The sequence below is a fragment of the Polypterus senegalus genome, chromosome 1 (assembly GCF_016835505.1).
Source record: "Polypterus senegalus isolate Bchr_013 chromosome 1, ASM1683550v1, whole genome shotgun sequence".
NCBI lineage: Eukaryota > Metazoa > Chordata > Cladistia > Polypteriformes > Polypteridae > Polypterus > Polypterus senegalus.
In genome coordinates this window covers 181,598,638-181,615,250 of record NC_053154.1, presented here as the reverse complement: position 1 = coordinate 181,615,250, position 16,613 = coordinate 181,598,638, and the positions used below count along the sequence as shown (strand labels likewise).

Here is a 16,613-nt window from a genome sequence, read left to right as displayed (position 1 = left end):
TATATATATGTATATATACAGTGGTGTGAAAAACTATTTGCCCCCTTCCTGATTTCTTATTCTTTTGCATGTTTGTCACACAAAATGTTTCTGATCATCAAACACATTTAACCATTAGTCAAATATAACACAAGTAAACACAAAATGCAGTTTTTAAATGATGGTTTTATTATTTAGGGAGAAAAAATCCAAACCTACATAGCCCTGTGTGAAAAAGTAATTGCCCCTTGTTAAAAATAACCTAACTGTGGTGTATCACACCTGAGTTCAATTTCCGTAGCCACCCCCAGGCCCGATTACTGCCACACCTGTTTCAATCAAGAAATCACTTACAGTAAATAGGAGCTGCCTGACACAGAGAAGTAGACCAAAAGCACCTCAAAAGCTAGACATCATGCCAAGATCCAAAGAAATTCAGGAACAAATGAGAACAGAAGTAATTGAGATCTATCAGTCTGGTAAAGGTTATAAAGCCATTTCTAAAGCTTTAGGACTCCAGCGAACCACAGTGAGAGCCATTATCCACAAATGGCAAAAACATGGAACAGTGGTGAACCTTCCCAGGAGTGGCCGGCCGACCAAAATTACCCCAAGAGCGCAGAGACGACTCATCCGAGAGGTCACAAAAGATCCCAGGACAACGTCTAAAGAACTGCAGGCCTCACTTGCCTCAATTAAGGTCAGTGTTCACGACTCCACCATAAGAAAGAGACTGGGCAAAAACAGCCTGCATGGCAGATTTCCAAGACACAAACCACTGTTAAGCAAAAAGAACATTAGGGCTCGTCTCAATTTTGCTAAGAAACATCTCAATGATTGCCAAGACTTTTGGGAAAATACCTTGTGGACTGATGAGATAAAAGTTGAACTTTTGGAAGGCAAATGTCCGTTACATCTGGCGTAAAAGGAACACAGCATTTCAGAAAAAGAACATCATACCAACAGTAAAATATGGTGGTGGTAGTGTGATGGTCTGGGGTTGTTTTGCTGCTTCAGGACCTGGAAGGCTTGCTGTGATAGATGGAACCATGAATTCTACTGTCTACCAAAAATCCTGAAGGAGAATGTCCGCCATCTGTTCATCAACTCAAGCTGAAGCGATCTTGGGTGCTGCAACAGGACAATGACCCAAAACACACCAGCAAATCCACCTCTGAATGGCTGAAGAAAAACAAAATGAAGACGTTGGAGTGGCCTAGTCAAAGTCTTGACCTGAATCCAATTGAGATGCTATGGCATGACCTTAAAAGGCGGTTCATGCTAGAAAACCCTCAAATAAAGCTGAATTACAACAATTCTGCAAAGATGAGTGGGCCAAAATTCCTCCAGAGCGCTGTAAAAGACTCATTGCAAGTTATCACAAATGCTTGATTGCAGTTATTGCTGCTAAGGGTGGCCCAACCAGTTATTAGGTTCAGGGGGCAATTACTTTTTCACACAGGGCTATGTAGGTTTGGATTTTTTTTTCTCCCTAAATAATAAAAACCATCATTTAAAAACTGCATTTTGTGTTTACTTGTGTTATAGTTGACTAATGGTTAAATGTGTTTGATGATCAGAAACATTTTGTGTGACAAACATGCAAAAGAATAAGAAATCAGGAAGGGGCAAATAGTTTTTCACACCACTGTATATATATATATATATATATATATATATATATATATATATATATATATATATATATATATATATATATATATATATATATATATATATATGTTTATATGTGTGTGTGTGTCTGTGTATATACATATATATATATATATATATATACACAGTATATATGCCAGCAACACTCATGACAATGACAACACAATTACATTGTCAATCATGTTATGTTATTATTAAAATGTTTCCTTTTCTTTTTCATTACTTCTTTAACACAATATTCTCCGCTGTGAAGCGTGGGTATTTTGCTAGTATAGAGATATTTGCAAAGTAAGGAAATGCAATCATAACACATTAGCTGACAAACCTCAGCAAAATAAAGCACAATCAGTTTTGACAAACCTCAGCAAAATAAAGCACAATCAGTTTGCTGGGCAATATGTTGCAAGAGTTAGAGGGTGTCTGAAGAAAGGTAATGGATTTTTTGTTTTTTGTGATTTTTAATCCTTTATTCACTGTATACAATTTCCTATATTATGGATTTATCATTTTTCACATACCCAAACTTAATCTGTCATGGGTTTCGGGGTCAGAGTGTCAGCTATCTGTACAGCACCCCTGCAGCAATTGCAGGTTAATGGCCTGGTTCAAGGGCCCAACAGAATAGCATTCCTTCTGCCACTGCCAGGATTCAAACCGGCAACCTTTGAGATCCTTTAGCCAGAGCGCCACCATGCTGAGTCTTTATGTCCAAAAGGTTCCTGCAAATGCCTGTTACACTGGGTTGCTTCTGGTAAGTTATCAGATACAATAAAATGAAATGTATCAATTTGCCTCAATATTAATGTCTGCATCGCTGCACCTATTCTCTTGGATAACCTCATAACAGCGTGCCCAGTGCTGACAAAACTGGAGCAGTTCATCTGAAGCTTGCAATGATGGAGATTTTGTTGTTTAACAATTTCCTATTGCTTTTTTTGATGTTTTATTTACTGTACATTATTGTTACATTTTATTTTTTTATATTGAATGAATGAAGTTGTCTGTGTCCACTGATGCTTAGCAGACAGTTCAGTGAGTTTTACAGACTTATGTCTTCATTATTGCTACCAGTTTAAGGTTTGTAAAAGGAAGAATAAAGGCTAAAGACACTGAAGCCATGGGTTCTCAGCTTCTTTTAACTCTTTACTATTTTAGTGCACTGAGCATACACAACTTTCCCACCTGCTCCTGACCTCTTTCTCTCTCTCTAATACATTTACATTGTGCCAGGAAAAAACAATCAAGTAAGAGATAACAAATAAATCAGCAGAATTATTAAAAGTAGCAAAATTATTTGTATCAGTACTGTAGCATCTATATCAAAATTAATTACTCATTATCTAAAATATATCTCTTAGACTGCTGCAGACAGGAGTTCTCTAAACCACTCACTACTAAAACTCTAAGATGTGATAGTGTCATTGAAAATAACTATGGCTTACGAGTGTTCTGGTCTAGCACTAAACTACTAGAAAAATGCATAAGTGTGAACAGGCCTCATGATAGCGGTTTAGAGAGACCTCTAAGGTAAAACCACAAAAACATTTTTGAAGATGGACAACTTTGGACCGTTAGTAATTGGAGAAATGAACTTCTCATTGACGTGCTAGCAACAACATGATTTGTTAAAGTTAACTTTGATTGTCATTTACCCCACCCCTAGCCCACAATGTCTCCAATGCAGCAATATCTAGTTGGAAAGTTCCTGAATCAATTTAATATTACTTATTTTTAAGTATTTATGATATACAAACCCTGGAAATAAAATATTTTTAAACCACATGAAGCTGCAGTTACAGTGGACACAATCATTTAAACCAAATGTTTTGTTTTTGTGAAGTACAGTATAGGGACAGATCAATTAAACAGGTATTCTAACTAGCACACATAGGTACCTTTGAATTCTCATCAGTTTTATAAATCAGACCATTACATTCACATTTTACATTTATTTGATTAGCAGATGCTTTTATCTTAATGGGCATACAAAAAAGTTCAAAATTATCAAGTAATCATCAGGTTGGGGGTCTGTTTAGAAACAACTGTTACAGGAGGTTACAAGTGAAGAGCTTTAAACCAAACAGAAATGAAAACTAGTTTTGAGCATCTGCTATTTTACTTTCTATATTTTTAGTTTCCCTTTACTGTTCCTGCAGCAGTTCATTTCCTCCTTGAGTGTCCTTTTACTACTAAAAATCTGGAAGAATCTCTTTGGGTCATCTGTCGCTTTACCTTCCAATATTCCTCTCTAACTGTTTGGCCTTGCTAATATCCTTCGTAATGGTTGCCCTCATGTTCTCATATACCCTACAATTCACATTGGAGGCCTTCCTTGCTTATCTGAATTTATTATTACTTAAAAACCATTGCGCATATTGAAGTCTCAAGATGTCAGATTACTTAAGGTTCTGAGGATTAATAAAGTAACAGTGGGTGTACTCGTTTTTGGTTACAGGGCCCCAAAGCTGTGGAATGACCTGCCTGCTAATATAAGAGATGCCCCTTATGTTTTTAAATCTGAAGACTTACTACCTTAGTCTAGCATACCCTGACTACAGCTCAGCTGTGCATACTGCACTTCTCACAGTATTTTTAAACCATTACTAACCCTCTCCATTCCGTTTCTCTTCTCTGTATCTGGGTGTGGCACTTGCTGCCATTACCCTACTGCCAGGCTGCTCTTCTCCTAATGGAAAAGTCATGTCAGCTAAAGGAGCATTGGAATCCTTGAATAGAGACATCCTGTCAACAGATCGGACAGCAGATTGAACTCCACTATACAAAACCCAGGAGAGAGTACGCAGGTAGTTGGTTCGAGGTCTAAAAGACTGATTTGAACAAGGTGTTCAAATTAAAGTGCAGTCTCCAAAGTTCCAATAAATAATAAATAAAATCAAAAGTGAAACATGGAGGTTAAAACCAATAGAAAAAAGTCTTCTTAAAAACAACAAGGTTAAAATACAGCAGGAAGCATTCTTTAAAAAAAAAAAAAAAAAAAACAAGAAGCAGCCCGGTGCCTTTTTACCGGGCGGCCCCCCTGCTTCCCAACTGGGGAGTCGCCCTACTTGCAGCGGACGTAAACTCTGCCTACTTCAGCTACTTTGCTCGCTCTCTCGCTCTCTCTCTCACTCACTCATCCTCCCATCCGTTCTCTTTTTCCTCCCCTTCTAGCCAACTCGCGCTTCTGTTCATCAAGATAAGCAGCCCCAGGAACAATCATGAATGCGGACAGTCCCTCACAAGTGCACTTAGGTGAGAAACGCCCACATCGCTAATCGCCCTGACAACCTTCAGCCACATAACCACCACGCCGCCTCAACAAGCTGCGAGTGTCATGATTATTTATTTTAAAGCTGGACTTTGACAGGAGCTGTGGACCCGCTATACCACACACGTTAAAATTTAACAGAGAGTTATAGCGCGGGTTGTTCACTGAATGCTAGCAACTGGCGCACTAACGCTCGTGGGCAGTCGTGGCTTTGTCTCGAGAGAGGAAAACAAGGTTAGCACGCGAGTCGTATTCCAAACAAAGGTCGTATACCAAGCAAAATTTTTCGTGTCCAAACAGGATGTATACCAAGTTGGACTTAATCCAAAGCAGACGTATACTGAGGTACCACTGTAAATACAACAAAGCACAAACAAAACAAACATGAAATCACGAAAAAGTTTATGAAAAACGCTAACGGATGAAATATAATGATGAAAATAGATAGTCCAGAGATCCGCATGTTGAATGGGAATGTGAAGATAGTCCTACTGCTAGTTCCTGAAATGGTGAAGACAGGTGGATGGGTTCAGGAACACTCCTTTCATTGCAGGATGGCCATGAGTCCTCATTTCAGACGGCAGATATTCCAGACGCCAACCACAAAACAATCCAGGACAAAACGATTAAGTACAGGTAACTCAACAGAAGGCAGACAGACAGGAACTTGAAACACAAATTACAAAAACTTTTTTGTTTGCTTTTGGTCACCGGCCCCCTTTTTAAAAGAAAGTCGCGCTGACATCCTTTGACCCCTACAGCCCAGGCACCCTCAGCAGAAGAGCAATCAGAGCCACTGCAGGGACTGCTGGGAGTTGCAGTTTCAAATTCTATTGGCTACTTTCATCATCCCAAGCCGCATTTTCCTCTACAGTTGTTTCCTGTTTTCTCCACAGTACAGTATTGCCATGAAAAAAGCCATAAAAATTACAGAGGATATTTCCAGTTTCCGCTAACAATTATTAGATAGGTTCTAAGGAAAAATCCACGAATGACTAAGGCCACAAACTCTGAACCACGACTTCACGAGGGTCTACTGTATAGCTGTTTGTTTGGACTTGAGGGTCATGACAATTTCTGTATTTAAAGACACTGCAGAGAGGCCTCTGCAAAGATTTCAGTTCAGCTCTGATTTACACCTTTATCATCAGATAAAGTGCAGACTAGTACTGGTATGAAAAGTCCAGCCACTTAGTTTGGAATGTATGTGGGCATTTGGTGCAGCAAGACGTCTACATCCCTATTAAATCTTCTGTCTTAACAGGCCTGGTGTGTCACTAAAGCCTACCGGAATGGACAATGCCCACTTTGTTATACAGTGGCAAATGTTGATGATATAGGACAATTTATAAATGCATGTCCAAATGTTCAAGTGCTTTTCACTGAAAGCCCACCTTGTACATTATTGATCCCAATGTCAACTAATGAAGTCCCTTTTAAAAGGCTGCAGTGAACATATTTGGTCCACTCACATTTTGGTGATAACAGAATGCACAAACAATGTCTGTAACGGTACCAATCCCGAAATAATTTAGACAGCTAATATTCAGCGTACAACTATACAACTACAAGGTTTAAAGTAATTACGTAAAAAGGAATGAGGAAATAAAGTACAAAAGATAATGAAAACTGTCTGGACATTCTGTTTTTGGCAAAAAATACATTTATATAGAGATTAAAAAACACATTAAACCGTTAAATTGTGCAGATTTAAATAAGGAGATTCTTGTTCTTTTACTTGAATGACTCACACCTCTGAGGCAAGTGCCAAAGACAAATGACTGAAGCATGAGTCCTCTAAACTATAAAGTGAGAATTCTGGGAAGTTTGAAATCAGTGCATATATAAGACTCATTCTTTTAAAGCTTGTAACAATGTTATTATCTTGTTATTAGGATTAGTGACTTTGATTGTCTTTGTAATGGAAGGGTAAAAGGGCATATAGTTTTCTGACAATATTATGAATCTTTCAGTAATAGCATAACATTATTATTAGTAGTATTATTGTATGCCTACTTACTGCCACAGAAAAAATTGGGCAGGCAACATTAATCTTAACCCTTAACTTAAGAAAAGCATACAGGTAAGTATCATTGCTAAGAGTACATATGATTAACCTTTGATCATCATGGAACACCTATGATATTTCAATGTGTAAGATAGATTAAAATTTAAAATTGCATGTATAAAAATATTCACAATGTTCAGAAATGACTAGGAAACTCATCTCTTGAATTATAGGAAGCCTAAGAGATATCAGTTTGATTGTAGTACCATCCAATTTGTTCTCCAAGATCATGATTTTGTTTATGGTTATCTTGGCACTGGTAGGAAAATGGTGGCTGGAATACTTTAAGGTGGTACAAAGAATTTTGCTGAGGCACTGCTAATGAAATCTGTCAAGGGTTTTGAAGAAGAATGGCAGGCAACCTACTTTTCACTACTACATAGTAGAGCAGTGTTTTCCAAAATCGGTCCTGGGGACCCCCTGTCTCTGCAGGTTTTTGTTCCAACCAGATTCTGTTTTTAATTGAACTCCTGGGCTAATTAAGTGAAATAATATTTCCCAAGTTCTGTGTTTAGGGAACATCATAGAAATTAGAAAACTAAGTTTGCTAAAAAATAAAAATTAAAATGTACCAAGCAGTTACATAGGAATAATGTATTTTTTTCTTTTTAACAGTATTTTCATCTTGAGTTTCATTCTACTTTTCTAGGTCTTCTAATTGTTTAATTAATCCATTATTTACTAATTAGTGGGTCTGACTCTAAAGTAGTTGCAGCCTTTGATTATTCAGTGTTGTTTGCCTGGGTGTTTGCTCTGCTTGTTTTAAATTGTCATTAATAAGATACAATGAAAGGGGAAAAACTACACAGAGAAAGGGCAAAGTATAATGAAATCAACAAAAGAAAGTTAAGCATTATACCAAAAGCAGAAATATTTCTCAATATTTTATAAATGTAAAAATCATGCTGCTAAGCTTTTCTGAATGTTGAATAAAAGAAAAACAAATACCAGCTAATTAAAGGAGATCAGTGCTATCAGGTGTTGTCACTGATTAGGAATCTGGTTGGAACAAAAACCTGCAGCCACAGGGGGTCCCCAGGACCGAGTTTGGGAAACACTGCAGTAGAGTATTGATGCAAAAGGCTTTATAGAGCATTATCTTGATCTCCTTGAAGTCATGATTCTGAAATATGGCATATGTCCCTGAAGGATGTGCTTACACATTTGATGCAGTGTTGAAGTTTTTCTTCTATTATTGTCTTTTAGGACAGCTGAATACTGGCATATAAAAAGTGGTCAAAACTTAGGAACAGAGGCATATTAGTAATTGTACACATAAACCTGTTTATTATTTAGACATTTAAAGAATCTAACTGAACAAATACATTATGCTAAGGCAAACCTCTGTGACATTAACCAATGTGCAAAACTACGCACATGTAAACATTCACAACAATATGAATGATTAGTGACTTGTACACTACTCACTATTGAGATGTACCACAGATTACAGGGAGTGACATATATTATTTTGATGCTGAGCCAGCCATAGATGCAGAAACTAAAAATGAAGACATTTTATGACATATTAAGCCAAAATGAAATCAATACATAAAGTACTAGCACATTTCTGGGAAAGGATAAAATGAAATAAAGGCAAATGTAGCACAAGTACCTAAAACTCTTCTTTGTAATTGTTCTCTTCCAGATTACAAGCCTATCAATCAACCATTTAAACAATGAGGCATTATTTATCTAAAATACTTATAGGATAAACAGATAATGAATTACTTTCATCTGTCACAATAATCTTCAGTTCTCCTTTAACATGGAGAGGGCAAAGCCAATTTACTTTTTTGCCATGGTTTATACAAATCGTTGGTGAAATATTTCCTTCCTCCAGCTTTCTATCATTGTTGGTATCAATGTCTTTCTTATCACTATGTTTTTTTTTGCCCTTTTTCCTGCCTGTTTTGCTTTTGCCTTCAGTGCTTAATAAATATTCCTTGCTAACATCCCACAGATTGACCTTTCCATCATTTCCTCCAGTAAGGAGCCAACAAGAACTATTAAGAAAGCTGACATAATGGACTTGAGATACTCCCTGACTATGCGCTTTGAACCCCATCTGTTGCTCAAACCTACTTCCTGTCACTCTGAAAATATTGACCCATCCATCTTCTGAGCCACAGGCAAACCTGTTACCACAGTCTGCAACACTAACAGTATGTACTAGTGGAGGGTTAAAGAGTTGACTTGAATTCTGCTGCTGGCTCTGTTTTTTGTCATTAAGCTCCTGCATATTCAGTACCCAGAGAGGATGAGTTTTTTGCAGACTCCATAACATTACCTAGGGAAAAAGAGAAATGGGCAGTCATTAAACATTATAAAGAAGCAAAGACAATGTTAGAATTAAACCTGTAAAATGAGTGAAACAACAATCTAATTAAAATAATTAAAATGTTTAGTCAAAGACATACTAATTACATAGAAATGGAAACTTCTACAGTTTATAATCAAACAGACAACATAACAAATATAACAAAGTTTTCAAACCCATTTAATACAGTTTAGAATTTGGAATGCCACAATCTATCCCTGAAGCAGTAGCTTCAAGAAAGAAAACCAACCATGATCCGCACACCAGCCCATTATTAAACCCACTGAAAACATGTACCTCCCACATTCATCACCAATTTTCCTAACACACATGTTTTGGATGTGGAAAGAAGAAAAAATGAAACATCTGGAGGGTTGGTGTCAAGGAGAGGAATAAAGAAGGTCAGAGCATAGTGGATTTTGCAAAAGGATGGACATGGCTGTGGTGAATACGTATTTTAAGAAGAGGGAGGAACATAGGGTTACGTACAAGAGTAGAGCAGGATGCACACAGGTAGATTACATCCTATGCAGAAGAGTTGATCGGAAGGAGATTGAAGAATGCAAAGTGGTGGCAGGGGTTAATGATAAAGCAAGGATTAATAATCTTTTGTCTGATCTATTCGTTTTAAAATACGGGTTTTTATCAGCATATATTCTAATATATTCTCATTATTACTTAATATTACTAGGGCGCTGTTTATGTTTTATTGTGCTTAATTATTCTTTTTTTTTTTTTCTTTTTCTTTTCTAATTATTTCATCTCTACCCTAAACGAGACTGTTCAATATCATGCCCTTGGTTTATTGTTATTGCTATTACTGCATTAAGACTTGTTATGTTTATTCTGGACACATTTTTAACAACATCCCCCGGGTTTATTATCAGGGTGTATCATCTTAATGCACTAAAATTGCTGAAGGCTATATATATATTTTAAGTGCAAAACTACTTTTTTTTTTAAAGATATCTCTATCTTTTAACCCTAAAGCGCCGCTGCATTGGGGCTTGTTTTGCTTTGGACGTGCTCTGTCTCAGGGTATGTCAGAGGACTGGGACTGTGTGAAGTGGGTTTTAGCCTCACTTGGGGAGGCAAAAAGAGAGGGTGGGGGGGTTAAGGGGGGGGGAGAGAGAGAGCAGGCCTGATCTATACCTAATCTATCCTCTCAATCCATATAATTATAATTATAATAAGACTATAAAATGACATCAAAAACTCAGAATCAGTGTCTCCATGATGGGACAGTTAACTTCGTAAACTGGAATGTTAAAGGCCTGAATCACGAATTAAAGAGAAAGAAAGTACTCTCTCACCTAACAGGTCTAAATGCTAAAATAGTATTTTTACAAGAAACCCACTTACTAAGCAAGGATCAGTTCCTAAATTACGGTACAAAGTCATTAAACACAAGTCTCACAGACCTCATTTAAAACATTCAGCATATTGGGACACAAAAGATTCCAAATATTGTTTTTACAGAAGTTCTGAAATAAAAGTGAAACTAATGAAATAGCAACAATTCAAAAGAAAAAAAAAACCTTAAAAGTGTGTATCCGGAAAACCAAACACGGGAGTTGGTGAGCAAAGGGCGAAACCCCCTAGTAAATATTTAAAAAAAAAAAAACACATCATTTTAGTGCATATTGCCTTACTGCACTGAAAGGGTCAGGCCTCTCGCTGTTAGCTCTCTAGCAAGCAGGAACTGGTAGGGCAAAGACCACACAACACAACAATGTTGTTTTTCTCCAAATTCACTCATGACTGTGAAGCCATAATTAAGAAACTCCTTGATTAAGTTTGCCAAGAAGGCAGTTAACAGAGTGCAAGATCCTGAGATCAGTAGAATGTAAAACCTAACTGAGTGAGTGACAGGGCTTAAAGAGATTAAACAATTATTAAGCGGTGAATGCCCAAGCCAAAATGCACAGCTGCTCAGTGTCAGCTTCAGTCTTTCCCAAAACTCTACATGTTATAAATCTAGTATCCAATCAAGAGCCACTGCTGGTAAAAGTACTACTGAATATCTGAAATACAAAAGCTTGTGCGACATGGTCAGTTCACATGTAATTCATACAACAATGACATTAAGCTCCAATTTCTCCATGTCTTTTAACACTAGAATTACCAAAGCCTACAAGAAAACACGTACATCCAGCCCACCTTAAATCCGTTTGCACCGCTCCATCAGCGTCTTTTGTTCTGTAAATGTGCCGATTAAGAAAAGCAGCAAGTAGCCTGCTATTCCATCCCCCCACTGACTTAGAACGTGCACAAACTTCTCCCAGCTCATGCCTTGTTTGATTATCTGGGAGTGAACTGCTGGAGTTTTAGAGTGAAAATAATAGATTGTTATTTGGAACACAGGCATTTCATGTGTGTTTCGTTTCTACAGTAATCTGTGTAAACACATTTTTAAAACAGAAACTTTTTCTTTATTTTTGTAATAAATGTTACAAAATGTAGGCATAAACTATATAATGTATGAAGCCTTAAGTCCAAACATCAAATAAACTCTTTCACAAAAGGTTCAAGGACAATGCAACAGCTTCCGTGGCATAGCGGCAAGATTTGCTGACTTGTAATCAAGAGGCCACCGGTTCGATCCCCACTCTCTCTCCTATATTTGCCGTTTTCAGTAGTGAGATGCTCTTATTGTTAATATTATACATTACATACATACATTTGGTTTGCATCTATAACAGACCGTGTACATTTACAGTACTGTACTTGTAAAAGTTAACATATTTTTTTCACTTTTATTCTCTCACTCACAATCACGATACATACTACCGCCCCTTCACCCAGGGATCTGACGCTGTTAGTTTTTATTTGAAACTGGGAATAACTGATGTGAGTGGTGTTTTGAGGCAATGGAACTGGACATTCTTTGATCTGGAGGGATAAAAGCTGACACACAAACGCTGGTGAATCTGCCTTCTTCTTATCCCACTGTCACTTTATTTTTTTTTATTCAGTTTTATTGAGTGTTCCTGTTCACGCAGAATTAGTATGCACCTTACGGTTTATAATGTCGACGTTGCATCCTCCTTTACTTTTTCCATCGGCTTTTCTAGTAAAATGCGACGACGAAGTTCCTCTGCAATATGAGCAATGAGCACTCTTTTCACAGTGGCCCACGTGCATGCCTTGCACAGTACATGTGCGTTGACCCTGCTACACTGAATAAGCTCACGCCTTCTCGTGCACAATGTCGACGCAGCACAGAGAGAAAAAATAAAGAGACAAATATATGGGACACTAATGCAATATTATTTGAAAACGAACAGCATCAGATTGGGTGTGAGTTTATGCTGGAACTGCTACTTAGAGTCAGATCGGGGGGGGTGAGGGTTGTTAGAGCGTGATTGTGATTGAGAGAATAAAACTGAAAAAAGCCAACTTTTACAAGTACCATAAATTTATACTCAATGTCCCAATTTTTGGAGTTATGCCTTTTTTTAGAATGTACACTTTAGAGTCACCTGCAAACCAACAAAAGTTAGCTAAACATATTGGACATAACTTTGTTCACTTTGTATTTTTTTCTTACATATATTTTAGTTTATTAGGGTTTCTGAACTTTAAGGAATGTTAATTCATTATTAGTTTTTCTGTACACTTATGGAAAAAGATGATCTACTTGGGAAACCCCTAACAGGAGCAGTTGAAAGAAGAAGATTAGTTTTACTGTATACTGGCTCTGAAACAATGTAAATTTCTGTTAATGTCATTACCACATCACCATTTTGTTTATTGTGCGTGTTGTCACTTTTTGGCTTTGTTACACAATATTATGTCTTTTCCTGGGGGTATGTTCCTGAAAGTGTGTTGTGTCCTCAAACACAAAACAATTTATAAGCTGGTGCCTCAAGTTTCTCAATGTCCAAGACTGAGGATAACCTTTTAAAAGTATTCAGTGTGCAATTTTTCAAGAAATGTTTTTTAATTCATGTTTTGCTTCAGGTTTTGACCCCTCCATGATGTTTTAAGTCTGCATTCATCTTCTGGTTCTAAATATCAACTTATGAGTTTTGCCACTGTCTCCTTCAAGAAAAAAATTAGGCGAGGAGAGTGGTTTGGGGGGAGATATGTGCATTGGCATATCACATTTTGAACTAGATAACCATCAGGCAAACCTACAACTGGACAGACTCAGCTTGGTTTGAGAAAAAAAGGCACATTTGATTCAGGTTTAGTCTCTACAGGCATTAATTGCAATCCATATGTCAACTGAGACTAATGTGCCAGCTTAGCCTCAAAACAATGGGGTAACAGTATAGCAGGTGTCAATGAATTTAAATTTTGGATGTGCAGAACTCTTTAGCACATCCACTGATGAAAATAAAGCCACCATCAATGGTGATTCATTAGTTTGGAATTAGAACTACAGATTATGTATACCCATTAGTACAATGCTTCTCTATAGCCAGAATCATCTGCTCTTGAAACTAAATTGGACTCCTTTTGTTTGTGATGAAATGGTAACCTTATTTCTTAATTTTGGCTTGAATATTTTTCCTTTCAACAGCCAAAGAAATTGAGGAGCTTCTGTTAGTTAACTCTCATAGTACATATAAAAATTTAGCCTTTTGTTGAGAAGGTTTTGGAAAACTAACTACATTTTTCAAGACAGATGGTAGCTAGTTGTTCTTATAGGATCAATGCTACCAAGACTGACTGATCAGAGAATAATTTAAGGCACAGCTCTGTGATGTTAAATTACAATCTGTTTTTATTTCCACATTTAATTTTATATTTTTTCTGTATGACTTTTTTTGGTACTACTATAAATTAAAACTGTACCCAATTAAGATCAAAATTAGAATTAAAGTTCAGTCCTCCACTATGTGTACCTATAATTGTAATTTACTTTTTATAAAAAATACAAATGCAATAATAGACCTAGCCTTTGTTTCAGGTTAACATTTTGCCCTATCTCTTGGAGGAGGTAATCTGTAAAAATCAAAACAACATATACTTTAGCACATTACTGCACCCCATATAGTGTCAAAGGTTTGAATCAGCATCAGTACAGTCTCACTAAAACAGATTTATAATATATATCTAGTATGTCTGGAGACAAGCATGAGTGAATTTTGCTTAAAAGTGGGTTGGAACAATTAGACGGCTCACCGAGTGTCACATTTCAAAACCAATCCAACAGCTTATGATAGCAGAGCTCAAAGTAGGGGCATTGATTTTAAAATGCAAAGAGCAGCTGCACTTTTGTTAACTTTACAAAATAGACAGCAGACTTCTGATTACAATAAACTGTCAACAGACAAAAAGTCTCCTAAAAAGATCCCTATTAAACATGTGTGTGTTGCCCGTCCAGATGGCATACCGCACATGTTAAAAAATAAAAATAACCTCTTGAAAAGGAAAAACCTTTCTGTGAAGTTATATTATACCAGGGGTCCCCAACTCCGGTCCTGGAGGGCCCCAGTGGCTGCAGGTTTTCATTCTAACCATTTTTTAATTAGTTACCTGTTTTTGCTCATAATGAACTTCTTTTGAATTTATTTTAATCAACTTGCTCTCAAAGAATTAGACCCCTTAATTGTTTCTTTTTCCTTAATTAGTTGCCAAACAATAAGGAGATACAAAATGAGCCAAAACATGACCAACAAATTGTGTCCATCATACAATATCTGAAAATAAAGAAAGATGAAGGTCTCAAGGATGTTGATCTGCTCAGGTCCCCAAAACATTTTATCAATGCTCTTAGAAAAAAGAAATTTAACAATTTCAGAAATGTATGCCTTTGCATAATTAGAGCAGCAACAAACCATGGAATTAAAGAACAGGTTTAATTAACGACAAGAATCTGCACCTAATTTAGCAACTGGTTGGCATGAAACTGGTTGGTGTTTGAGGCCCTGACTTAGTTGGCTCACTCACTTCACCATTTCATTTCTGTTTAAGGAAAGAAATAAAGCAATTCAGAGGAACAATGAAGAAATTCAGGGGAAAAAAAAATCTTAAAAAAAACAAGTAAATTGAAACTGATTCAAAAGAAGTTAATTAGCAACAAAAATGTGCACTAATTAAGAAAAGGGTTTGAATTAAAACCTGCAGCCACTGGGGCCCTCCAGGACTCTAGTTGGGGACACCTGGATTATAAATTGACATTCAAAGACATCAGTGAGCCAGTAGTGAAAGTGAATCATATGTTGTCACAGACACTGTGCACTCTGTTGTTCAGTTACAATGATAGTGTTTGAGATGATGCAAGGTTGAAACAACAACAACAAATTTATTTCTTGTATAGCCCAAAATCACACAAGGAATGCCTCAATGCCCGTCCTCCACTCCCTAAGAACACAAGAATAACTCAAAAAAAAAAAATGGAGGAAAGGCAGAGACTGACCCCATGCCATGTCAGTTGGGCATGCAGCGAGTGTCAAAAAATTGGTAAATACAACACACAAAACAGAACACAAGTAATCATCTTCACACAGCTAGATGCCAATCTATCGTTTCCACCTCAGAAATACAATACTGTTCTTGCACAGTGCTCCTCACTAAATGTGCAGATGCAGAGAACTGCAACAACTTTCAAGGTATGATGCAAGAATAGATTATACCACTCACTAAATACACAAATGTCACAAAACAAAGTATAAATGTATTAACATAACTGAAAAAACAACAATATTTAGCCATTAGTCAATTGTAGAATTACTACTACATAGTAGAAAAGGAGTCAAACAAGCCAAACTCAGAGTCCTGGACACTCAGACTTTAAAATGCTCGAAGTTTAAAACCAGCTAAATTAGTCTGCAAACATAACTAGCTCCGGCCATAAAAATAGTGGACTGACTCTTTACCCCACATAGACAAATCAGGAGCCATGGGAGTTTGACAATCCTGTCTACATGTGACTTGTTGATTTGGAGAAACTTTATGACACAGTATGTAGTGGAACATTGTATAAGAGTTCCATATTTACTGTTGCTGAGTGAGCTATTTTGTCCCTGTATTGGGACTGTAAGAACTGTGTTTGTGTACTTTGTACTAACATAAGAACATTCAATATAGGCATTGGACTAGGCCAGTTGTGTTTCTTATATATTCTTGATTTTTCTATTCTTGATTTTTTGCGGCAGAATATTAAGGTGCAGTTCAGGGATACAGGTTAACCCAGTCTAAGAATCTAACGATTTAATTTCTTTCTTTTCCTAGGTTTTGTCCTGTTGTTCTCTTGTGACGGTTATCTCCAGTACTCTCTGGCACGGTTTGTTGCTGCGTATAATGCAGCTGTAATGAGAATTACCACTTCCAGATCTAGGGTTATTTTCCTC

At 36.9% G+C, this 16,613-nt stretch overlaps 1 protein-coding gene across 5 annotated transcripts in view; it reads right to left on the bottom strand.

Moving 5' to 3' along the window:
* Positions 1 to 16,613, bottom strand: part of wdr53 (WD repeat domain 53) — a 51,662-nt gene that overhangs the window by 22,097 nt on the left and 12,952 nt on the right. For 2 of the 5 annotated variants that reach the window (XM_039764104.1, XM_039764112.1), the window contains one exon: positions 8,254 to 9,279. The exons of the other annotated variants lie outside the window; for them this stretch is intronic. In XM_039764104.1, coding sequence (XP_039620038.1) covers positions 8,677 to 9,279 — 603 coding nt within the window. In that variant the 3' untranslated portion in view covers positions 8,254 to 8,676. Of the gene's footprint in view, positions 1 to 8,253; positions 9,280 to 16,613 lie in introns of those variants that run through there. 5 annotated transcript variants of the gene reach the window in all.